The sequence below is a fragment of the Crocodylus siamensis genome, chromosome 2 (assembly GCF_052110815.1).
Source record: "Crocodylus siamensis isolate JL-2025a chromosome 2, ASM5211081v1, whole genome shotgun sequence".
NCBI lineage: Eukaryota > Metazoa > Chordata > Crocodylia > Crocodylidae > Crocodylus > Crocodylus siamensis.
In genome coordinates this window covers 12,948,182-12,973,370 of record NC_143396.1, presented here as the reverse complement: position 1 = coordinate 12,973,370, position 25,189 = coordinate 12,948,182, and the positions used below count along the sequence as shown (strand labels likewise).

The 25,189-nt window shown below is 48.6% G+C and overlaps 1 protein-coding gene across 1 annotated transcript; it reads right to left on the bottom strand.

Annotated features, from left to right (window-relative positions):
* Positions 1–5,595: 5,595 nt before the first annotated feature.
* FOXI3 (forkhead box I3) lies at positions 5,596–10,255 on the bottom strand. Its single transcript, XM_090034670.1, has 2 exons — positions 9,775–10,255; positions 5,596–6,853 (listed from the first exon to the last, which is right to left on the bottom strand). Exons 1-2 carry the CDS (start codon positions 10,253–10,255, stop codon positions 6,261–6,263), a joined length of 1,074 nt encoding a protein of 357 aa, XP_089890796.1. The 3' UTR covers positions 5,596–6,260.
* Positions 10,256–25,189: the final 14,934 nt, after the last annotated feature.

Here is a 25,189-nt window from a genome sequence, read left to right as displayed (position 1 = left end):
CAGTACTAACTTATAGTGGAGTCATTTACTGCACTGTGCACGTGTGGATGGTGACTGAGACAGCAGCATTTTGAGCTGGGGCAGAGTAGCCCTGGGCTGACAGCAGACCAGGAGGTCAGCCACATGGCTCCACACTTTTGGTACGCTTGTGGTCCAGCCAGCCCCTTTGCTGCCTGCCACCGACACCGAGAGCCTGGGGCTGACCCTCTGAGCCTGCTGGCAGCCCGGAGCTGCTCTGCCCCATCTCAAAGTGCTGCTGTCCCAAGTGCATGTATAAATGCTGCATTCAGGAGCAGTGTACTCCGGTGCAAACTGCTCTGGAGTTTATCATGTTGCATTAATTGCATGTGTAGATGCACTCACGGAGTCTTGCAAATGTTTACAAGCCCTCTCCTTAGCCCTCTCCTTCCTATGTTTTATGCCTGTGCAAAACTCTGGGAAGAGCTAGCATCAAAACAGCCATAATGCCAACAATATGCCAAAAAGATTCAGCTCTGCCTTTCTTACACATCAGACATAAACACCATCATCTCTCTAAATGCCCATCCAAAATGAAGATTTGGATAAGGCTGAACTTACCAGTATAAAAGCAGGTGACACTGGGAGGAAGGAGAAGTCATTTGAAGGACCTTTCTCTTCTATGGTATGGTTTAATATTCCATTTTAAAAGAGATCTCCCTATAGATTAAATCAATCTGTAGCCTTGCAGGTCTGTTGAACTCCTCAGTGATAATAGGTGGATTGATAGCTGTGGTGACAAAAAGTATCCATCTCCATCTCCAATTCCATCTTACAGACTGAGTATCTTCTTATCACACACCTTGCCACTCTGATCAACATTTTCCTGACCTCCTGCCTACATTGCACATTTTTGGGGGTGGCCACGCATGCAGAAACAGCTATAGCGGATACAAGCATAGCAGTTTGCCTGCTTAACACAGGTCATCAGGAACACATTACTCCCATGCTTCAGTCTCTCTGCTGGTTCAACTGAGGGCTCTGTCCCAACGTTCAAAGCCTTCAGTGGGTTGTCTCCACTTACTGGGACCTCCCTGACAGCTATGTTCAACCAAAGCAATGAAATGATTCATCAGAGTAAACACAGGTTTATCGAGTGAAAACCAATGAGTACAGATGACGAAACTGTAACAGCAGCTGGACCCAAATAATGGGTTTATTACTCACACCCTAGAAAAAGTACGAGTAGCCACAAACCTCCTGGCTCATGGTAGGAATCACAAAACTTTTCAGGAAGGCAGAAGTTCAGGTATATAATAAAATGCCTATTGTATTGGTACTTATGCAGCCACTGAGATGCCTAAAGCATCTCTCAGACACTGACCTGATTCCTACATTTCTTACGTATTTGAAAGTCCTGCTGGAATCAATGGGAAAACACAGGTTAAAAAATGCAGTGTTGAGCCCATTGATTACAGCTTATAGTGCCCTACTCTGCAATAAGTTCCTGTGTAGATGTTATTCTTGAGATTCCCGATCACCCCAGACTCCCTTGCCTACAATAACAGGGCCAAATTCAGTGAAGTACTGAGTGCTATCAATGCCTGTCAAGTGTCGAGTCAATAGGAGTGGAGTTCAGCATCTTGCTGGAGCAGGGTCATAATGTGCTTTTAGTGACACCAGTATAATTTCAAAGCAGCTGCCCTGAAGGCAGTGGGGTTGCTTCAGCATACACAGGTGTGAATAAAGTGTGGCTCAGTTTGACTAACGTGTACATCAGGAGTAGCTCTCTTGAAGCTTTAATGGCGTCACACCCTACTGCATACAGAGTGAATGAAAACAGCGTCAGGTCCAATTGTGTGTCACAATAATCGCGGGTCAGCTTTGAATCTCCTTCAGTTTATGCTAGCTAAGGATCTAACCTTATAAAGAGGTTTTACATGACACCTCTGCATTTAAAGGCAGCATGTAAGTCAATGCAAAGCATGACTGCAGTATCCCCCACAGTAATAGGGTAAGGCTTGCTCTCTGCCGTCATCCTGTAGGAGCAGAGTAAAACAGCACAGATCTACTAGGTACTTGAATTTGGTATAAAAACAGCAGAGCCCAAGGGGGTCAAGGGCGGGGGAACCACTAATCCTGACCTGACTTATCATTGCTTCTTGCTGTCATAGACTGGCTGCATGGTGAGATATTTGCTTTGTCAATACATCCCTGATACAAGGCACAGCAGTGAAGTGGAAAACAATCAGAGAAACCATGGTGTCCGCTTCTACATTGATACAGCACTCAATGGCAGTTTTGCCAGAATCAGGCCCATAGGGTGCAGCTCATAGATATGTGACTTTTGATCTGTCTTTGGCTCTTTTTGGGGCAGCATCTTGAACTGTCTGAAATACTATAGCTGGCTGGGGGTCTGATTCAAACCCCACAGAAATCAGTGGGAGCCTTTCCACTTGATAAACCTGTGTACATAGTGGTCCCTAAATACATATCCTTTGGGCTAGACTTTTTAATAATCCACTTAGTAGTATGCAAGGCAGATTGCAAGCCCTGTGCTATGAAATGAGATTTTATAGGATACAAGGTAGAATGTAAAAAACATTTTATGTGACACATGAAAGATTTCTTGAGATATAAATTTCAGTCATTTTCCTACGAGGAGAATCAATCTCTTTAATCTGGTAAAAAACAAAGCAAATAACCAAACAAACAAAAAATCCTATTAACATTTGCTTTACAGGTCCTGTTTCTGCTTACACTGTAAAACAAGAGTAACTCCACTGAATGGAGTTACACCACACCTGGATCAGGTGGAGCTACTCACTCACCTGAAGAAACCAAGCAGGAATTTGGGCTCAGGATGCGTTTTAAGTATTTCCCCAACTGAAGAGCCTATGTGATAGAACACATGATACATGTTTAGGCTTTATATCCACTGCTAATATCTGCTAGAGATGTCCATCTACTGTGGGTTTAATTCCATCTGTGCTAGCAGCATTAAGAAAGCCAGGACATGTCTACAGCGTAGTGTTTTGCTGACACAGGCATGCTGGTTGAAAGTGTAAAAAAACCCATGCCAGCTGACATGGCTAAATCAGGAAAACCCACCCTGTAGATGCAACTGTACAAGCAAAAGTCCTTAGAGCACTTTCATGATTAGATTAATAGGACCTACTCCGAGCAGATTAAATGATCCAGTGCTGGACAACTGCTGTGGGCAGCCAGTAACCTCCCCTATCTCTGTCCATTGATTCTGCTTGGTGATATAATCTAGTCTAGTACATCCAGTTAGCCAAACCCTGGATTACCTGAATGGTAATTGTGCTTTACTAGCTTGGTACTACCGATACCATATAACAAATGCATTTTCTTTTCAGTTGGACTATGTTTAGTATCCCTACTATTGTACATTATGCATCATTTGTTAGCACGTATCGTTCATCATGCGTTGTTGTTGTGTCACTTATCTCAATTTTTTCAACTATCTGGATGGCTTTTTGGCAACCCTTTCCAAAAGGGTTCCACTAAGAGAAGTTGTATGGCAGTACAGCTATCAAGACATACTATTCGGCTGGGTTTGCTCTGGTATGGATGGGCATAGCTTCCTCTCCCCCCAGGAAGTTCTGAAATGAATTGCTAGTTCACTCCAGGCAGCAACAATCCCTCGCAGGGCCCGATCCCTTTGTCCCACGTGGTGGAGAGAAGCAGAGTCTGAGGGCTGGGCCCTGATCCACCAGAGATCAGAGTGAGCCTTTCCCACTGTTTTCAGCCTGGCCTCAGAAAATGTCTGAAATGGCATAGACCTACTGGCATTGGGAGAGTGACTATTGCTGTGCGGCCATCAGGGCTTTTCCAAGCTTATGCGAAGGCAGAATTCAGAGCTGGGGCTAGCTGGCCGATTGTTTTCTTCCCCCTCTTGTCTTTTTCTCTTGCTCTTGGGGGGCATATGTGTGCATTTTTAATTCAGAAAACCCATGACAATAGGCTGTTGCTTGTGACTGCCTTTCAGTAAACCCAATCCCACTGTCCTCATTCTCTCATGACTTAGGGGTTGCTAAAGTTTTAAATGAAGAGCCATTTTTCAATGACAAAAGGAAAAACTAAAGCCTGCCATTAAGCCTCATTCATTCCCCTCAACAGACTTATCTATTAGGCTGAATGCTATTATCAAGCCCCACTTTGGCAGAGAGCTTTACTGTTAACACCCAGGTATTTATATTCACATGCACCCACTAGGGGCCAAAATCTGTGCTCTTCTACCTCCCTTCACTTCAGGAGAGGAGAGGGGGTTTGGCCCCAATACTAAGAAAACTGCAAATGAAGCTAGAGCTTTTGAAGCTATTAACAGCCCAGTCCTAAAACCCTGGCCCAGACCCCATTGACTTTCAAGGGTTGCAGGGAGGAGTTGAGCAATTCCACCATGGACTGTCATCCAGCAAGGTTTCAATGGCACTGACTTCACTGAGGCATGCAGTGCATGGCAGGATCAGACCCGTGCTGATAAGGGCATTTGTTTCAAAGTGAACACAGGGTTTTAAGACTGCAGAGTGGACTCTTCAGAGGGATCCCTACAAACAGGCCCGATCCCACAGCTCTAATGCAAGTGGTCCTTACCCAAAAATTGGTCACAAACTATTCCGAGTTCACTTTCCTGCCTCTGATGATACCACTAATAACAGTTATTTGATTCCCTTCCTTCAGTTCCACTCATGCATCCTCAAAATAAATCCCGGGAGCTCATTCCTTGAGATTTTTCAAACCCCTGAAAACAAGGAATAAGTCTACACACAAGAGGAACGTTTCTTTCATGGTGCCCCTTCAGCAGATGAAAACAAGGAGTCCTGACACAAAGGGGCCTGAGTTGCAAACAGGAACTCTCCTGAAGTCGATGGAGTTAAACCGGTGTGTCGTCATCATCGTCACTCACCAGAACTGGGTTAATTGCCTGTATGGCCTGATTCACTCACTATGATAAATCACATCCCTATCCTCTTTTCTGAGAGACAGGTGAAGATCAGAGGATTAGATTAGGTGATCTCCCAAGGTCCCTTCCAGCCCTGTTTTCCTATGAAATACCTGCACCCAACTCATATAAACCTCATTAACATTATATATGATGGGTCTGATTCTTCTCTCCTAACAATGTGGAATCAGAAGAAATAAGAGTATATCTATATTTACACTCATGGATGTAAGAGCACAATCTGGCCACTCAGAGGAATGTTAAAAGGATGCAAATCCATTGACTTGAGTGGGCCTGATCCTGCTTCCAGTGGGATTATAAATATGCCATTGCTGGTTAGGGTTTCAGCTCTGATTCCATGCATTTTACCAGACCTCACTGTCTGTATTTACTAAGGTGAGGCTAAAAATGGTCAGTTAAGTCACTATAATTGGCAAAAGCACCAGCTGCCCTCTCATTAATGGAAGCTTGTAAATTAAAGCACACACTTCTACTCTGAGTTGAAAGCAACACCTATTTTTTTGTCTAGAGAAGAACAAACAGGCAAAAAAAAGTTAGATTTAAAAAAAAAAAAAATCTAACAACTGTGATTATTTTATTCCCAACAATGTTTCTCAGTCTGAAAAAAAAGTAAAAAGTAATACACTACTGGGAAAAAAAATTGAATAGGCAAAAATCAAATTTAACCAAAGTTCAGACATGTTATAAATAAGTACAACTCCAGAGCATAATTTACACATATAAAAACATATAGAAATGTATATACAGCAGAGTCCATTACATACAAATACATATAAAAATACCTGGTGTTTATTCTCTTGCTAAAGTTGGCTGGCTAGATGTTGTCTTTGGTACTAGGCTTAGAGAAAATGAATACTTTGCAAAACAATCCTGTTGCATACAAAGCATGGGCAAACTGGGGTGGAGCTCCCCTATATTCAGCTGGGAGCATCACCTGCCCATGCACTGTATGACACAAAAACAGGACAGAAAAGGCAGTCATTGACAAAGGGGGCTTTTTTTTTTTTTTTTTTTTTTTAAAACTTCTTACATTTTACAAGGCACTTCTTGAAAACTTCTGAAGACAGTCATCCACTTAGTTATCCTTTGCAGAATTCAGCAGTAAACAGGCACTCTCAGTTAAGGAATGACTTTTATGGGGTATACAGGTGTGCTTTGCATCTGTGTGCGTGCGTGGTTTTCTTTCTGGGAAAACACACTGTAAGCATCCTGCTTGCAATGCAGTTTGTAAGAGCACATGGCACTCTGCTGTCCAATAACTTGCCTCTCTCCCCTTCCCCTTTAGTCTCGTTCTCCATGCTGACCGCCCAGCATCCTACACCTCCGTTCCATCCCTGGTGTAGATGAGGCTGTTAACTGTGAAGTTGTAGTAATGGTTGTACTGGGTGCCCTGGCTGCTGCTGCCCGGATGGAAGGAGCTGTAGTAGGCCGCAGAGGGCCCTGGACCGCGCTGCAGCTGTTCTGCCGGAGGCACCTCCTGGGAGGCGTTTCCGGAGCCTGGGAAGGAGCTGCCGCTCAGCTGTCCGGCAGAGAAGTTCCTGTGATGCAGCTCGCTGCTCAGGCTGCCCATGAGACGATTTCCTCCGCCACTCAGTGAGCTCATGCCACTGAAGAAGCTGCTGAGGCAACTCGGGGTGGATGAGATGATGCCAGGGGACGAGGAGCTTTTTGGATGGTCCCTGGCAGGAGGCGATGGCTCCAGCTCTGGGGACGGGCTGTTTCCACAGAGCTTGCCTGCAGCAGCTATGAGAGAAGGCTCTTCCTCGGCCTTCACCCCCGCCAAAGACGGGGCAGCGGAGGTCACTGCAGCGGCGTTGGGCTCAGAGCGCCGCTTCCGCTTGCGACGGAAATTCCCATTGTCAAACATCTTCTCGCAGTTTGGGTCTAAAGTCCAGTAGTTTCCCTTCCCTGAAGGCAGAAACAGAAAGGAAGTTGGAAAAGGAGCTCCTCGGGCATGCAGTTCCACTCGCTGAGGATTCGTACCCTCCTTTCACCAACACTGAACTAATCTACACCCCTCAGCTCCCCGCTTCTTGTGATCTAAACCCCTCACCTCCCCTTCTTGTGTGTCCCCACTACAGATGCATGGTCATCCCCACCTTGGCAATCGCATCAGAAACTGGGCTGGTAACCTCCAGAGCTGCCAAGCATGTGCTGGCCCTAAGATCAGGCAGTCAAGGCCCTATAGCATGCATATGCCATTTCCCCACGCTGCCAGGTTCATGTGCACCCCAGGCTCAGAGGGGGCCTGGACTCTGGTGCAAGCTTACACTTGTCCTTCCACCTGCATGCTGCACAGCTGGTGCAGGTCAAAGTAGAAGGGTACAACAGTGACACTTGCCTAGTGCATCTCATCCACCTGTGACAACAAATTGCCCAGGGGGGTCATGCTACATGCACAAAAGCCTATTGTGATGGCTGCGAGGGATAAGCAGCAGTATAGCCCTGACTATGGTCCATGGCCTGACCCCCGAGCAGGGATATGCCGTGCATCCCCAACCCAGATGGACAGCACCCTCCAGGACCAAGCCATCTTTGCAGCTGTGTCCCAGCCCTGGATGCCTCCATCCAGGCAAGGGACCTGTGTCTTGGAAACCAACCCCGCCTCACACTTTTGCACCTCTGCGAAGCAGCTTGGTCCAGCCCTGGGGATCTCAATCTGATCTGCTTTCTCCAGTGTGATAATAATAACCAAGAACCTGAGCAGGATCTGGCTCCTGCCCAGGTGGCACCAAGCGCTCACCCCAGCACCAGGGTTACAGCTCTGTGCAGCTCCACAGCTCCCTCCCTCCCCACCTCTGGCTCCTGCCTGGGGCAGCAGTGACGGCAGACCTGGTGCTGCATGCTGCTTTGGTCCAAGGCCGCACAGCATGGGAGGGGGTTACCTCTACCCCTGGGATCTGGGTGCATCCTGCAGGGGCAGCAGGTCCCTGGCAAGAAAGGAACCCCTCCTCTGCCTCCCCCAGCAAGCTCCCCCTCTGCGGTCACTTTGCCCGGGGTCATAAGAACTACCATTGATCGTGTCAGACCATAGGTCCAGGTTGCCCAGTCTTGGTGCTCATTATAAACCTATGACCCTGACTCCTTTTTGTCCAAGGAATCAATTTTTACGACCCCAATGGCCTCCTTTTGAAGGAAGGCTCCTAGTTTTACTTGGTGAGCCTAGGCCCACACTTCCCCAGTAGCATCACCAAGAGGCCTGTGTCACAGAGCGGCAGACAACAGAGTCAGAGAGGGACCTGGGTCTGACCAAGGGCTTTTGCCTAATGCTCCCCTGGCTGCCTCCAGCAGTGAAGTTGTAGGGAGTCCTGATTCAGCAGCTGTGTCCCTCGCTCCCAGGCCCAGGGGCTACCGATGCCCCTTTCCTCCAAGCAATATCCAATCACTTTTTGGATGAGGCTGAATTGCATCCACCCTGGAGCCCCCTCCTGCACCGGCTCCTGCTCCCTTCACTGCCGGCCTCTAGTCCTCGTCTGGGGGGAGGCCCATTAACTTTCTCTTCCCCACTGCTCTCCCATGACTTGGGTGCTGCTAAACAGTTTTTAAATGAAGAGCCATTTTTCAATGACAAAAGGAAAAGCTAAAGGCTGCCATTAAGCCTCATTCAGTGTCCTCAGCAGACTTTCCCATCAGGCTGAATGCTATTATCAAGCCCCTCTTTAGCAGGGTGCTTTATTGTTAACACCCAGGTATTTATATTCACATGTGCCCACTAGGGGCCAAAATCTGTGCTCTTCCATCTCCACTCACTGCAGGAGAAGAGAGGGGGGTTTGGCCCCAGTACTAAGAAAACTTTAAATGAAGTTGGGATTTTTGAAGCTATTAACAGCCCAGTCCTAAAACCCTGGCTCAGACCCCATTGACTTTCAAGGGTTGCAGTTGAGCAATTCTACTGTGGACCATCATCCAGCAAGGTTTCAATGGCACTGGCTTCACTGAGGCATGCAGGGCATGGCAGGATCAGGCCCGTGCTAGTGAGGACATTTGTTTCAAAGTGAACACAAGGTTTTGCCGAGTTAAGGCTGCAGGACTGGACTCTCCAGAGGGATTCAGCAGCTGTGCCCCTCACTCCCAGGCTCAGGGGCGACTGATGTCCCTTTCCTCCAAGCCATGTCCAGTCCCTTTTTGGATGGAGCTACACTGCTTCCACCCCCGAGCCCCGCTTGCACTGACCCCTGCTCCCGGTCCTCATCCGGCGGGAGCCCCTAGTAAAGCCCCATGCATTTTCTCTTCGCCATTTTTCCCCCTGCATGGCCTCCGGGTCGCTCCGCTGGCTCCCACCGGTGCTGCAAAGCTGCGTCTCCCCTTGCCCCTGCAATGGCCCTGCCTGGGTCCACCCCCAGCGGTCTCCTCTGCCCCCCACAAGTGCCCAGCCCAGGGTCACCCCAGCGGCCTGCCCCACGGCAGGTGCCCGCCCGGGGTCACCCCCACCCCACGGCAGGTGCCCGCCCGGGGTCACCCCCACCCCCGCCTCAGCGGCCTGCCCCACAGCAGGTGGTCACCCCCACCCCAGCGGCCTGCCCCACGGCAGGTGCCCGCCCGGGGTCACCCCCACCCCCACCCCACGGCAGGTGCCCGCCCGGGGTCACCCCCACCCCAGCGGCCTGCCCCACAGCAGGTGGTCACCCCCACCCCAGCGGCCTGCCCCACGGCAGGTGCCCGCCCGGGGTCACCCCCACCCCCACCCCACGGCAGGTGCCCGCCCGGGGTCACCCCCACCCCAGCGGCCTGCCCCACAGCAGGTGCCCGCCCGCGGTCACCCCCACCCCCTCGGCAGGTGCCCGCCCGCCGTCTCCCGCAGCCGCCAGCCCCAGGCCAGGGCCGCTCACCCGGGTCGTCCTCGTCGCGGGGCACCTTGCGGAAGCAGTCGTTGAGGGAGAGGTTGTGGCGGATGGAGTTCTGCCAGCCCGCCTTGCTGCGCTTGTAGAAGGGGAAGTTCTCGGTCACGTACTGGTAGATGCGGCTGAGCGTGAGGCGGCGGCCGGGCGCGCTCTGGATGGCCATGGCGATGAGGGCCGAGTAGGAGTAGGGCGGCCGCACCAGGCGCAGCAGCTCCTCCTGCCCGGCCAGCCCCAGCCAGCCCAGCTCGGCGGCCGGCCCCGGCCCCGGCGCGGCGGCGGCGGCGGCGGGCGGCAGCGCGCCCTGCACGTAGGGCCCGGCGCCCACGCCCCACAGGTAGCCGGGGCTGGCGGGCGCCGCGTAGTCGCCCAGCGCCCGGCCCGCGCCCACGGGCAGCGGCGGCGGCGGGCCGGGGTAGGCGAAGCCGTCGGTGCAGTAGGCGGCCATGGGCGGGCAGGGGCTGGCGCTCATCGCTGCCCGGCGGCGGCGGCTTATAGCGCCTCGCCCCCCGCCCCGCGCCCGCCTGGTTGGACGGGCCGTGTCCGCCCCGCCCCGCCCCGCGCAGCGCAGCGGCCCCGGGGCAGCGGGCGGGCGCGCCCCGCCTCGGGGAAAGCCCCCCCCCGCCGCCCGCCCGCCGCGGGGCTCCGCGCTGCGACCCCCGGCCCGGCCCGGCCCGGCCGCGGCACCCCCGCGCCACTCACGGCTCGCGGGCTGCGGGAGCAGGGCCGTCCCCTGCGGCCGCGGCCCCCGCTCTGCACCGGGGGTGCAGAAACCCGAGCGGGCAGAGGGAGGGAGCGAGAGAGGAAGAAGAGCGAGCGAGCGAGAGCCGAGCCCGAGCCCGAGCGTGCGCGGTGGCCGCACAGGTAGGTGCTGGGTGGACTGAGCTCTCGGTACCCCCGCGTAGACCTGTCCCCAGAGCGACCCGTGCCTCTCTCCGTGCGTACGCACTTACCCATGCGTCTCGAGCTAGCTACGAGCAAGACCGAGCAAACTTTCGCTCGTTAATGTTCAAGGAGAGCTTGCACAGCTTCCCTGCGCGGGGTACAAATGAAAGCAGCGGACACAGCTACTACAGCTGTGTGTGCAGATGCACGCGTGTGCGGATAGAGAGATGTATGCAGACAGTGTGTAGATACAGAGACCTATAGACATAGCGGTGTACATTTCTTCCTTTCTTTCTGCCTACCTACCTGCCTAAGCAACATCGAGCAAACTTTCGCTCGCTAACGTTCAAGGAGAGCTGGCAAGAACTTTCCTATATATCCGTATCTCTCTCTATACATTTCGCTTTCCCTCTGTCTCTCTCTCTCTACTGTCTGTCTGTCTGTCTGTCTGTTTCTAGATAGACAGATTGGAAGTTGGAGACCAACTATGAAGTAGCTAAAAGCAGCATGTGTTCAGTATGGAAACCAACTATGAAGTCTGTCTGTCTATGTATCTCAATAGATAGATCTAGCAACAGATGGGTAGATAGATAGAGATTTGGCTTCTCCTAGCACCTTGGCACCACTCGGGTTTAAAAGGCTCCTCGATTAAGCTTTTAGGAACAGCCGAAGCCCAGAGAGCAAACGCCCCGGGGCGCGGCTCGGAGGTTTCACCCGCTCTCGGTTTCTTTCTGATGAGCATCTTGAAAGCAGCGCTTCAGGACTAATGAACGCAATTAATACTTGGGGGGTGGGGGGAGGAGATAAAAAGGGGCATCGCTTTGATAGGTCTGCGAGGGCTGGCGATGGTTATCCAGCTCCCCTTCGCCGCTGGTAAAGTGCGGAGCTGCAGACGAGATCCGCGCCGCGCTTAGCTCCGCCGGGCGCTGGGCGGCGGGGAAAGGGGCAGAAATACCTGGGGGAAAAAAGCAGACCCGTTCGCAGACGGCCTCGCATCTTCGGCTCTCGACGAAATATTTGCTAAACAAGCCATTAAAGGCAAATCGGAATGGCTGCCCCGCGTTAGCTCCAAGCCCCAACCGCGTCTCTGCCGGGGAGGAGGAGGAGAGAGCGCTTCTCCTTCGCCTGACACCACACACCCGGTGCTTGGGGGGCGGGGGGGCGCGCCTGGGACCTGCGGAGGTGTCTTCGCCTCTGACAACGTGGGGCTTTGGTATGTATATCCACGACCAGAATAGATATATTTGTGTGTGTGTGTGTGTGCACATATATGTATACACACACATATACACATATCTATATTCTGGCTGTGGATATATATACCCAAACTAGAAAAATAAAACAAATAAACAAACAAACTAACTAACTATATAGATATATATATATATATGTATGTATGTATGTATATATGTATGTATGTATATATATATCCCAAACCATAGAAATAAACTAACGCGCTTGCAGTTAATTTGTAGTTGTAGTTGATTTATAGTTGAAATATATATTGTTTGCTTTTGCTTTTGTTGTGTTTGATACACACGCGCGCGCACACATATACAACGCTTGTTTTATTTTTTCTTCTCTTTTTTTTGGAAAGAAGTTGCCCTGGGTGTGCCGCGTTTGTACAGGGGAAGTCGCAGCCGGCACGAGAGGACTGGGGGTTTCATGTCGTTGTCTGTGTAGCTCGAGGTTTTGGCTTCCCTGGTCCCCCCTTCGCTGCGACAAGTGCCCGGCTCTGTCGGGACGGGGCGGGCTGGCCAGGGGCAGGGGCAGGCGGAGCCGGCTGAAAGACAAAAAGGATGCTGGGCTTAAAGAGCAAGGCACCGGCTGTGTTTGAAGAGCTCCGCGCCTGCGATTAGTCGGTAACATTGCAACAAATTTGGGTTTATCCGTTTGCTGAAAAAGAAAATGACTAAAGAGAAAGAAAGGGGGAAAAAAGCCTGTGATCAGCCCGGGGACGGGGAGAGGTTAGTGGGATCATTGCCCTGTTTTGCGTTGCAACTTTGACTGCGGGGACGGGATTTATTCGGGAAAAGGCAGAGCCACCTGGAGGAGTCTTCTAGCTATTACCATAGGATCCAGAGTTTGTCTGGAGAGAAACAGGTTTTCTTTGAGCTTTCTTTCTGTTGCTGTGTGTGGAGCAAACAAAGGAAACAGGTTAGAAATTAGCTCTGATTTACGTCCAACAAAGATAATGTTTTCCCTAAAAAAAAAAAAACACGCTTATTTTACCGAGCAGTATGAAACACAAAATGAAAAGGCTTTTATAAACATTATTATGTTGCTTTTATGTCCATAAAGTAAATGTTTCGGTTGCATACACATGGTGGAGAGGACTGAAACTTTCCTGGTTGCATGGCTTGAACATACTTTTGTATCATTTTCTAGGTGATTTCCTGCATAAAAATACTAGTTAAGAAACCAATATGTAGTTGGAGCATATTGGCAACGTTTGATTAAAACACCTGATTTAACAATTGCTTTAAAAAATAAAAGTGGCTGCTTTTACATTTCGCCAAAACATAATGTGATTTAGGATTATAAACTTAAAGATCTAGTTTTTTCCCCCATCCGTACATTACTAGTGCTGTTACTTTTTCAGAGAGAAGTTTGCCCTGTAAAAATCACTGAAGAAATAAGGCCAGGGCAGTATTTCACCAGTTTCAACACAAGTCTGAAAAAAGTTACCCAAGCAGAAAGATTCAGAGGTCAGACACGAGCAGTACTTTCAAGCCACTGTTAAGCCCAAAGGCTGCTCCATGACTAACTCTGATAAATTGTATTTTGGGGGCATCATTGCTTCCTGTACAGAGCACTAGACTGGGACTGAAGATTAATGCCCATCTCTGCCACTGGCCTGCTGGGCGACCTTGTGCAAACCACTTCACCTTGCGGTAGAGACAGCTGTAATAACTTCCTTTGCAAAGGGCTTGCAGATCTACCGGTGAAAAGTCCTGTGTAAGAGCTAGGTATTACAGTGATCCTTTCCCTGTATGGGTAACACGGCTCCCTCGTGGTGCCGTGTGTTTGCATTCCTGATTGCAGTCTAGGTTGTGTGTGTCGAAATGGTTTTTAGCCTTTAACTGAGGGGAGCCTATACTTTCCCCCTCCTATTGACACTCTCTCCAAAAATATTTGTTACTTTTTGACACTAAAAGCTACAGCTCATTTGATGCTTCAGAATAGCTCAGAAGAATCTTTTTAATTTCTAACAAATTGCCACTGATAATCTTGTTGCTTTTGTTTATTAACTGCTTTCATACCACACCTAAAAGGCCAAAGACTTGGGTTTCCAAAAAGGACCAATGAGAACTGGTCCGTCGCTTCACTGAACAGAGGACTCAGCCGATTTGCATGGTTTGTGCCGTTTCATTTAGGAAAGAGGATTAAATTTAGCACTTCAAGGTTTTTGTATTTTTAAGTGATTTATAAAAAAAGAAATTATAAGGGTGAGTGGTAGTTAGGTGTGTTAATCAGAAGTCGGGCAGGAGGCAGGGACTAATTGAACAAGATGTGAAAGCTTCGTAAGCATCTGACTAAGCAGCTGCTTCATCGGTGGCATCTGATGAAGTGAGCTGTTGCTTACAAAAGCTTCTGCATCTCTGATTCTTTTGACGAGGAGCGTGTCTGGCAATATCTGAATGCTGTCGATGATTCCTCAACACGTTTAAAACTGGATTTTAAAAAAGGGTGGAGAGAAAATCAGGAGACATTACTTTATGGTTAGGGCTGCCAGGCTCTGGAATGGGCTCCCAAGGGAGGTGGTGCTCTCCCCCACCCTGGGGGTCTGCAAGAGGAGGTTGGACAGATATCTGGCGGGGGTATTATGATCACAGCACTCGTTCCTGCCCAGGGCAGGGGGTCAGACTTGATGATCTGTTCAGGTCCCTTCCGACCCTGGAAACTATGACACATCTAGCTCAGGTTTCTCTAAACTTCTCAATGGTCTTCAAAGAAAGAGAGAATAGAAACCACTCACCTGCTCCTCAGTTCATCTCCTTCTCACTTAAGCCCAAGAAACTGCACACGTTTCAAACTAGGCACATGCATAAATAGACTCCTGAATTGGGGCCTAGTACCGGTTGATTAATAGCTGTTTTTATAGTACACAGATGATGTCTCTCCCTCAAAGAGCTTGCTATATAAGACCCCGCTTCTCCAATTCGTATGTTAATAAACACTTCGTCCTTTATTAAGCCTCTGTAAACTACAAATATATGTGTCAGTGGGAGGTTAATATAAGTGTGACTAAATAGGTGGTTGGGGCTGATATAAAGAAATGGGAAGAGAGCGGGGTGGGGAAGGAGGGGTGAGATTCTGGTAAGAGGAAACAGAAGTCAGTCAGCTGTTTGAGGATGGATTAAGCACACACTCCAGGTGTTTGGAAACAAGTTTCCAGAAGTGCTCAGAACCCTGCATTCCTTTCTGCGGCTCTCAAAGAACGGTGTCTCTTCTGGCTTAAGAAGATTCATAAAGAAATCCTCACCACTGATCCCTGCAAACCTAATTCTGCCTTATTTTTTTCTACTATTAATAAAAAAAAAAAGTCTACCTGATGAATGTGTGTGGCTGGCTGTCTTTTGCAGGCTTCTTTTCTGGAAGCAGTATTAAGCAGGGGGGTTTATGCGTCCTGATCAAGTCTGGAACTGATGTGCAAATCAAACCAAACAACTGTTGCCTTATAACGATTTCCCTTCCTTTTGGAAACGTAGCGGGGTATTTCAGTGGAGATGATAACTTAGGGATGGTTTTTGTTGTGCCCTTTCTACAAGAGCTGTTACAATCATCCGTATTGTTTAAGACACAGGGTTCATCCTGTAGTCTCGACTCACTGGAGTAGGCTGATAGGGTCCATTTCTGCCTTTGGCTATTTGGTTTGCTGATTGATAAGGGAAGCAAACACGCTGAGAAATCTACGGCCGTCAGAATTAGAGACAATACCAATCCATTTTTTCAATAAATATTTCTGTTCTGTGATGAGTAAAACACATGCACACAAAAATAGATGGTGTGTTCATATCATACGATGATTAAATAAATGCTTTCCACCTCATCTATATTTAAGGTTGATATTAAATAGCACTTGCTTAAGTTAGACATCTTTAAATAAGGTTGTCCATTTAAACTACAGCCAAGAGTTTTAAAAGATCTGGCAAAGGAGCTCTCTAGGCCAGGGGTTCCCAAAGGTTTTATGTCCCAGCCCAGCAACCCGCAGCCCGGCAGTCACAGCAGACCATGACCAGAATATCCTGCTGGAAGACAGGTAATGATACCACCAGCTCCCGGGCAAGAGGTGGGCCAAACCCCGTGCTGCCTCAGGCCTTGCAGAAGGAGCCGCGGCCTCTCTGCCTGGCTCTTGGGAGCTGTGGTTTGCTGGTCCGTGGCCACTTCTGGTCAAGCAGCCAACTGTGCTGCAGACCAGCAGCTGACCGGTCATGGCCCAGCACTCGGCTGTGGCCCAGGGATTGAGAACCCCTGCTCTAGGCCATTACTGTTGATTTTCAGTAAGTCATGGAGTACTGGGGAAGCCCCAAAGGAGGAGAAGAAATCTAACATGGAAAATATAACAAGGATAAACAAGCTAACTCCAGTAACTCTAGGCCTATCTGCATGCTTTCTATCCTAGGCAAAATAATTGATTAACTGGTATAGGATATTATTCATAAAGAATTCACATATAATTAATGTCAGTTGTTCTGGGCACCTGAAAAGTATAATAAGTCCGGTTAGCTAACTTGATGCCATTTGAGAATGACAATATGAGTTTGGCTGATAAAACTAATCATGTTGATGCAACAGGCTTTGGGAAGGAACTTGACTTAGCGCTGCACAACCTGAATAAACCAAGATGTACAAACTCAAGGTGGCACACATTGCATGGATTAAAAGCTGGTTAAATGTAAGTGTAAGCAGCGGATCGGCATCAAACAGATGTTTCCAAAGTGGTCTCATGGGGTGCTTGGCCCTTTACTCCTTAATATTGTTTATAAAGGACTTGGAACAAAAACAAAATCTTTACTGATAAAGTTGGCAAATGATGTAAAAACTGGGAGAGTGGTAAACAAGAGGACAGGTCACTGCCAGTGCGAGAAGACCATAAGGTAACAAGGTGTGGGCAAACGCATGCATTTCATTATGGACAAATAAAAAGCCATACCTCCAGGGACAGCATTGCTCATTCTTACAAAATGATGGGCAGAAAAAGATTCAGGAGTCATGGTAGCTAACGGGCTAAAGTCCTCCAGGGTGCAGTGTCTCCCAGACAACATGCCTGTGGTTTCCCAACCATCCCAAACCTTTAGTCAGGTCATAAACAGCTCGAGCTCACACTCGCTTCTCTCCAGGAGGTATTCAGCCACTTCTCCAGCATCAGGGCTAATCTAAGCCTTTAGCCCTGAGCTAGGCCTGTAAAGCCCTTCCTCTTTCCACTTCCAGTCACCTGAATTCAGTCTTCAGGGCTAGGCTCAGGGGTATCCTCTCCTTCCCTAATAAATAGGCTTATTGCTCTGGCCTTCCCCTTTACCACGTTCACCTACTGCCTATCTCTCCTGGCAAAGACTTATTGCTTAGGCTCCTGGTAACCCTGCACTCCCTCACTTCTAGTAGCAGGGATAAGGGTCCCCTGCTACAGTGCCTAAATCCAACATTGAATCCAGGATCATCGCCCTTTTTGACTTTGAAGTTCCTTGGTACCTAGAGTTCTGCTTCTGGAGATGTCCAGAACTACCCCAGTCTGAGCACCCATCTGCCATACAAAGTGGTTTGGGATCCAGAAACTAGTTGGACAAGAGCCACAGACCCCTGAGGGGCTCATTTCATACTGTCTGGACCATGCTTCCAACCAAACGCAGTTGTAGTTACATGGTGGTTTGCTTAATTAAAAGAAAAGAATGTATCCTGCTGCATTTTTCCAAAGGACAATTTTAAGCACTTAGCTTTGTGAGAGGGCTCTGGGTGCTGGATCTCGAATCGATGGAGGTGCCTGGTGCTTGATTCAGATGCCTCCACTCTGAAGATGGGTGGGATTGCAGACACAAACCTGTGCTTACCATTTCTTGTTGGCTAGCTCAAAGCGACTCCCTGTAGGATGCTTGGATTGCCATTGTGAGGCATCAAGCTCTTCCCATGCCCTGTACAGGGGCACCAGACACTTAACTCCAGGTCCTGGAATCCATCCTGATGGACAGATGTCCATGTCCTCTCCTGGAAGTAGTCTTCAGCTCCTGCCATTCCCATGGCGATACTTCTGATCAGATTTTTCAGCATCCAACATGCTCAGTTCTCTTCCAGCTCTGGCCACTTCCTTGAACTAAGGCTCTTCTGAAAACATGGCTCCAGCACATCTCAGAGAAGCCCTGTCTTTTTAAATCCAAAGACGTGGTGGATGCACATTAAAATAACCAGAGCTCTAAGTTATGTACTTAAACCTCTATCAAAAGAAGTGCCTTAGTTCTCACCATTGTTGAGTGCCCTGGCTCCCATTGTAGTCCATATTGTAATACTTTAACTAGTTCATCACCAAAAGTATGACAAACATAATTTAAAACAAGATACTGGAAACTCATCTCAGATGCGCAGATGCCACAGCTGCACAAGAGCATGTGTGTGGTATAGCAACAGATAGACAAAAGGCAACCCTCTGCGTTAATATGAGTGACTGCTTACGAACATCTCCCCAAATCTCCAGTACTGTTTTGTTCAGCTCCTAGCTGACAGATCACATTTAGGATACCCAAGTGAATATGCAGCTTCTAAAAGAGGCCATAAAATTTCTGTCAGTGGAAGATTTTAAATCCAGATCAGTAATACGTTTTGTCTGGGACGGTTTAGAGTGGGAAGGGAGCCTTGAACAGGGAATTGTATGAGATGACTTCCTGATGCTCCTTGCAGGCCTATTTCTCTACGCTTCCATGACATTTATGAGTTCCCTTGGTGACTGATCGGAAAGAACATTTCAGTAAGATTACCATACATCTGGGGTTTCCCCGACATGTGCTCTTTTTGGACCCTCCAATCTTCCTCTGGGTGGTTTTTTGAAGTCTGAACCAATGTCTGGGATTTTGCTCCACTCTGCTGGTGGGAGTGTAATTGGAGGCAGTAGGTGCACATGTGTCTGTGCATGCACACACACGGCCAGCATACAGCCAAGCAGGGTGGTGGGAGCAGCCCCAGCAGCTGGATGCAGGTAAGTCTGTGTCTGTGGGGGTGAGGGTTGGAGGGCCAGGGCTGGGGGAGTGTCTGAAGGGCTGTGGGGGGTATGTGTGTGTGTATGTGTAGGGAGGAGGTGCCCTCCAGCCCCGGGGGAGCTGTCCAGGCACCGGGGCTGCCACCGGGCAGGTGGGATGGGGGGCAGGCACCTGCCCTTCCAGTGGGGGAAGTGGGAAGGGGGCCCTTCAGGGGCAGCAGGGAGCTCCGTGGCCAGACTGGCAGCACAGGGGCTGGTGCCCATGCTCATGGGGCTGGACCAGCAGGGACACACTGATGGGGGAGTGTGACCAGGTTGCCTGGCACAGTGCGGGAGCTGCAGCCCAGGGCAGGGGGTGCCACTGGCATCCCCTCTTCCCTTTTGCCCACCCTGGGGCTGGACTCACCTCATCGCTTCCCCCATGAACTAGAGTTACTGCACTCTGGGCCGGTTGGGATGGGGACATCTGGGACCCCCCTCCTGCAGGGAGGTGGGGAGCAGGGGCTGTGGGTCGGGAGTGACTGGGGGGGGGGAAGGCTGTGGGTTGGGGACCAAAATCTGCCAACCACAAAGACAAAGAGCAAGGAGGCTTCTTCTTAGGGAAAAAAGAGTGAACAGATGTTTTATGCACATATCAACATTCAAACGTCTTTTCTGAGTAGGAGCTGCAGAATCGAACGCTGAGAAATGAAACCACCGTGACCAGAGGAACACAGACGGCACCTTCCCGCATCAGCACAATGGCCATCTCGGGCAGTATCCTGTCTCGGAGAGTGCAGGTATCAGGTGCTTTCAGTGGAGGGTACAAAAACACCTGCCATAAGCAGACAGGGGATAATCTTCCCCCATTAAAGTCAGGAGGCTGCAGCTAAGTTAAGATTCACATTACATATCCAGAATTTTTTGGACTGAATCCCTAAAAAAAATAAACCAAACCTGGGTTTGAGTAAGGGCAAGCAAGTTGGAGGTGATTAAACAGCATCAAAGGGTGACAGTCAATTTGAATTTCCCTCGAAGTGATTTTGATACCTTAATTACTTCTCTCTTTCTGTCATTTAATTAAATGCAGGGATGTTCTATTAGCAGTTGGAATAACACAGTCTTCTTGGGGAGAAAAAAAATTGAAGTAAATCCCTTTATCTGTTAGCATAGATGATTTCTAGGGGATTAAACAATGGCCTTTCAGCTCCTGGACCATAGTTCATGCCATAATTGAAGTAGTTTCCTTGGTCTCACTTCAGTCCCTTGCAGCCAGTAGCCCATAGCGCCCAATCATCAGAGATAACCTAATTGCCTCTTGTCTGAAGGGAACATATCTCCAGATGAGGAGATTAAGAAGATAAAGCATCTAGTCTGGCAACTAAGAAGTGATTATGGTCCAGGACTCTCTTTCCAATTTCGTTCAGGGCTGGTTAACCCTTACAAAACTGGCAGCTTCTTAGGAGTTTCACATGGACCAGTAGCGGGTGGGGTGGTTTTCCCAGAGGCATCTTTTATTGTGTCCTCCTCTACCTAGTGAAATATTTTGTGACTTTTTTGGATACTGCGAACACTCAGGACTGTGCAGCTCCTGGTCTGCCAGAGCTGGGACTCTCATTCCTGGGCGGGGGGGGGGGGGGGGGCCTCAAAAGGCCTATTCATTATTTCTCCTCTCCCGGCTTCCAGTGTAAGTTGCTTTCATTTGTGATGGCTCAAGCCTAACCAGCATGTGGACACTCAGAGGTTGTGACTGGCTCTTTGAACCTACAGGAAACAAAGAAGAGGCAACTTTTAAAGTAAATAACAAATGCCACAGGCGCATGTTTAACAGGTTTGGGTAAAAAATAAGGTTTGGAGGTGTAAAGTGGTAGTATCTATAGTGCACGAGGTAATTGAGGGGTCCCGCTGGGAAGACAATGGAAAGGAGAGGCAGCATCTAAGGCAGCAGACTGGCCGTCAGGAAGGCTGGCGTTACCGCTGACCTGTCTGACTTAGAGCAAGTCTCTTTATTGTCCTGGGCCTCAGTTTCCCCAGTTACTAAGTGGGAAGGATTATTCTTGCATCCCTTGACATCTCCATATGGCAAGTGCTATATGCAAGCTGAGTGCGATTAATCCTGAGCCTTTAAAGGAGCTGGAAAAATCAAAATGATAACATACTTCAGCTAGGCAGGTTGGGGCTGATCCCTCTTTTAAGAGTGGTCTGTGTTTTGCCTGTAAATATTATGGGTGAAATTTTGGCCTGACTGAAACTCAGGGGGAGTTTTGCCATTGCCCGCATTACGGTCACTCTATGTTTCATTCGTAAAAGGCATCAAACCTCCCCAGCTCCGTTGTCATTACAGCAGCCTCAGTCTGTCATCAAGATAGAGACCAGGCTCATCCTTCTTCCTCTAAACGCTTCATCAGCTGTCGCCCTGAAAACTGTAAATACAAGCCACTTGGGAGAGCTTTTTTGCCTGACCCCTTCACCTGAAATAAAAATAAAGTTGGACGAATTTAATCCTGACACAGAACTCCTTCCCGGGCTTGCTCCTTCCCTTAGCTGTTGACAGTTACCTGCCAAGCCCTACGGTTACCTTTGATTTAGCCGTAATGGCATCCCGGTACTTAGGAGGGCTCTGGGCCTGTAATCCTTTCTGAAAACTTCATCAATTTATAGAGTAACCTGAGACCAGGTTCTCACTTCCCCACGATGTTGCCTCTTGTTAACACTTGCTGAAGGGATCAACAACCTAAAACTCCAGGCAGCCACAGGGACGCTCCTTTCTGAACTCAAAGCAACAAAAATCATTTATTTAACTGAAACGTATGGAGCGGTTTGCTACTATTTCTGCTTTCAAATTGGACGGGGGCAGGTCTCTGCTTTTCAAGGACAACCACACACGCCGGACCGCACTGAAACAATATGGTGGTGTATTTCTACAATATGCGCTGCTAAACCAAATTCGTTTTCGGTACAAATATATGGAGGCACAGCCGCATGGCCACAACCTAGATTATCTGTGTGACCTGAAGCAAGTCACTGAGTGTCTCCGTACCTCAGCTCCTCCTCTGCAAAATTGATTTCCTTTATCTGTCTCATCTGCTTTGATTGTGAGATCTTCAACTCAGGAGCTTTTTATTAGTACATGTTTGCACAACAACTTTCAGTCTGGGTGCTGATTTCAACATGAGCCGAGCCTCCATGCACCACTTAGTAATGCAATTAGTAGCGAGACAGTCTGAACTGTTGTGCAATAAATGGTACCAAAATCACACGACAACATCCATCAGCGATGCAAGGAGTCGCTAATATATTCTGGCTCTTCTGAAGGAATCCAGAGGGCAGGTTTCAACTGAGGAGGAAGTAGGAGGAGGCTTTGAGGGAAAGGCCAACACTTCAAATTTCAAGGTGGAATGAATTCGGTGGCACACTCCTCTAATGACCATATGATCCACCATGTGCCAAGGTCTTAAGCACAGATCAAAGAGAAAGGGTGACTTCTGAAATGACATGCAACCACCTCTCGCATTGTTTAAATTCTCTCCTCCTGCTGGCGTCTGATCTCACTTTACTTTTCCTGTCATTGTAAACAGGTGGCTATTTTAAGCCTGCTTTATTCTCCCTGACAAGTTGAGATCAGCTGGACAGCTAAATGATCAAAATTAGGCAAACTTCTGGATCTGGGCCTGATTCAAGGCCTGGTGAAATGAATGAACAGCAACCGGATATATTCAGCTGGGGCATGTTAAGTCTACTCTGCATGATAAGGGGATAAAATGCTAATGAATGTTGGGTTTAGGTTTGGGGCTGAAGTCAGCCTCATGCCTTTTTGTAACTGGAAATGGGGCTAAGTCACAACTTCCATCTGGGATTTCACTGGGACGGCGTCTTCCCTGAGGTTTGAGGTATTTGGCTGTGGTGTTTTGGTTTGGTCCATATGTAGTGACACCCATGACACACAACTCTGAACCGATATACCACTGTGGGTCTATTGCTTATGATAGCCTTCAGCTTGCAGAGAGGAATAGTTACGGGGGTGTAGGTTGTAGCCAGAGAAGAATAGTGGCACTAACCAGACAGGCTCTTAACAAAGCCTTGGATATTTGATACAAGTAATGGTCCCAGAGGCATGTTTACCTTGGATTGAGTGAGTGAGTGAAAAGTATTTTAGAAAGGCTTTTTCACCTCAAGCAACTTCACCTAATGAGGAGAAAAGTGATGTGGTTAAAGGGCTCTTTAAACAGAAGCTTTCCAGAATAGATACAAGTACTTAAGTATACATATTTATTTGCTTTCTATAGACTCCTAAATGATGCCTAGATTGAACCACAGCCTCCTGCTGTGAATCAAACACATTGTGATACAAACTCTACATCCTGATGAGGAAGTACAGGCATTAACAAGGAGCTAACTGGGAATAATTTCTGCACTTGATGCTTATAACTGTTCAGGTTGATGTGCCTCTCCTGCTCACTTCATACACACAGATGGCTTTATTCCCGTGGTATTCTTGAGTAAGGAAGTAGTTTGATCTTGATTATACAGATGACGAAAGGACACACGCCAGGATTAAAGCCCAGAGTCTTCCCAGTCTGCCCTGGGATGGCAAAGGGAGCAGACACTGCGTTTGTCTTTCCAGTTGGGAATTCCTCAGCCAACATAAAACTGGTCTTCATATAGGAATCCTGGGCAGAATATAGCAATCCTCAACCTTATAACTGGGCTGCTGACCAAATGCAGTCATGTCTGCCATCTTCCTTTAATGTATCTCCAAGGGAGGAGAGAGGGACACTTCTTCCCTCATTTATACAATAGCCTCGTGGTTGGCATACTCCTGGTGGAAGTGGGATACAGAAGCTGAATCCCCTCCTCTGCCTAAAGAGATTCAACCCCACACCTGGGATCCACATTTTAAAAAGGATGTGGAGAAGTTAGAGAGAGTCCAGAGATGGGCGACACAGAAAACCAAGGGCTTGTAAAGCAAGTCATATGAGGAGAGGCTGAAGGAGCTAGGGATGTTCAATTTGCGGAGAAGGTGCTTAAGAGGAGATAGCAGTCTTTAAATACTTGAAGGACTGCCATAAAGAAGAGGGAAAGCACCTTTTCTCTTCTGCTGTAGAAAGGAGGCCATAGACCAGTAGTTTGAAGTTGCAGAATACGTTTAGATCGGCTATCTGAAAATACTTCTTTACTGCTGGAATAGAGAGGCAGTGGAATAGACTGCCTGGGGAAGTTGCGGAGGTGGTCAAGAAGAGGTTGGACAGCCACTGGTTGGTGATGCTGTAGGTATAGCTATGCCTATGTTCCACTATGGGTATTTCCCATGCATCTGGGCTTTGCTGGTTGCTCCCTTCTGCCCTTTCTGCTATTTGTGTCAGAGTGTTTTTAAGCCTTCCTCTGAGACATTGGGTGTTGGCTACAGCTGGGGACTTTGCCTGGGGAGGGTGCCAATGCTCCTACTGGGACCAAAGCTGGGGGTTCTTGGCTAAAGGGTCTTACCCCTCTGCTCTGGATCAGACCAGTGACCATATTTGGGGTCAGGAAGGAATTTTACTCCACAACCAGGTTGGCATGGACTGTGAGAGTGTTTGCAGGCAGCGTGGCCCTCTGTCAGTGTGGTTATCTCTTAAGCATATATTGCCAGCCTTTCATAGACACAGGACATTGGCTGCCATGGTTTCCTTACTTTACTTGTGGCAGGTTAGGGTGTTAGGTTTGTGTTGTGTCAGGGTTGACAGTCATCTTACATAGAGTTTAGATGATGGATTTAGAGGATGGTTTAGGTAAGGAATGATACTGCTTCAGGCAGGGGGTTGGACTAGACCACCCAGCCCTACTGCTCTATGACTCTGTGATTTGCCATGGGTGTACCCGAACTATCAAGTATCCTAGGTGGTGCGCTCTCCACCCTCCTTGCTGAAGCTATGCCACTGTGCAGAAAATAATTCAAGACTCAGTAGAGAAAGAGGAAAAGATACCACCCGGACAGCATAGCTTTGTAGTCATATGGCAAGGGGGGAATCCTATTGTTCCCAGGGCTGCTTCTGTATTTTATTTAATGACTGCAATGCACAATAAATAAACAGTTCTCAGATGAGAGTCCCCTGGGTCTCCCACTCCTCAGAGCTACTACTCAGGCACCAGTGTGAGTATCCAGGTTTCCAGGTAGGCGGTCAATGGAAGATGCTGGCAACCTGGCTCTACCAGTTTCCGTATCCCACAAAAAGAATTAGCTAGAAACATGAACCAAACTCCATGAGAAGCCAGCCCCACACAAGGGCTTCTTGAGCCTCAGTGGTTAAGCCCTAGTGGGCAGTTGACCTCGCGCTGATCGAATAACCTGTCAGCGCTCGTCCCTTGAAGCCGATTCTC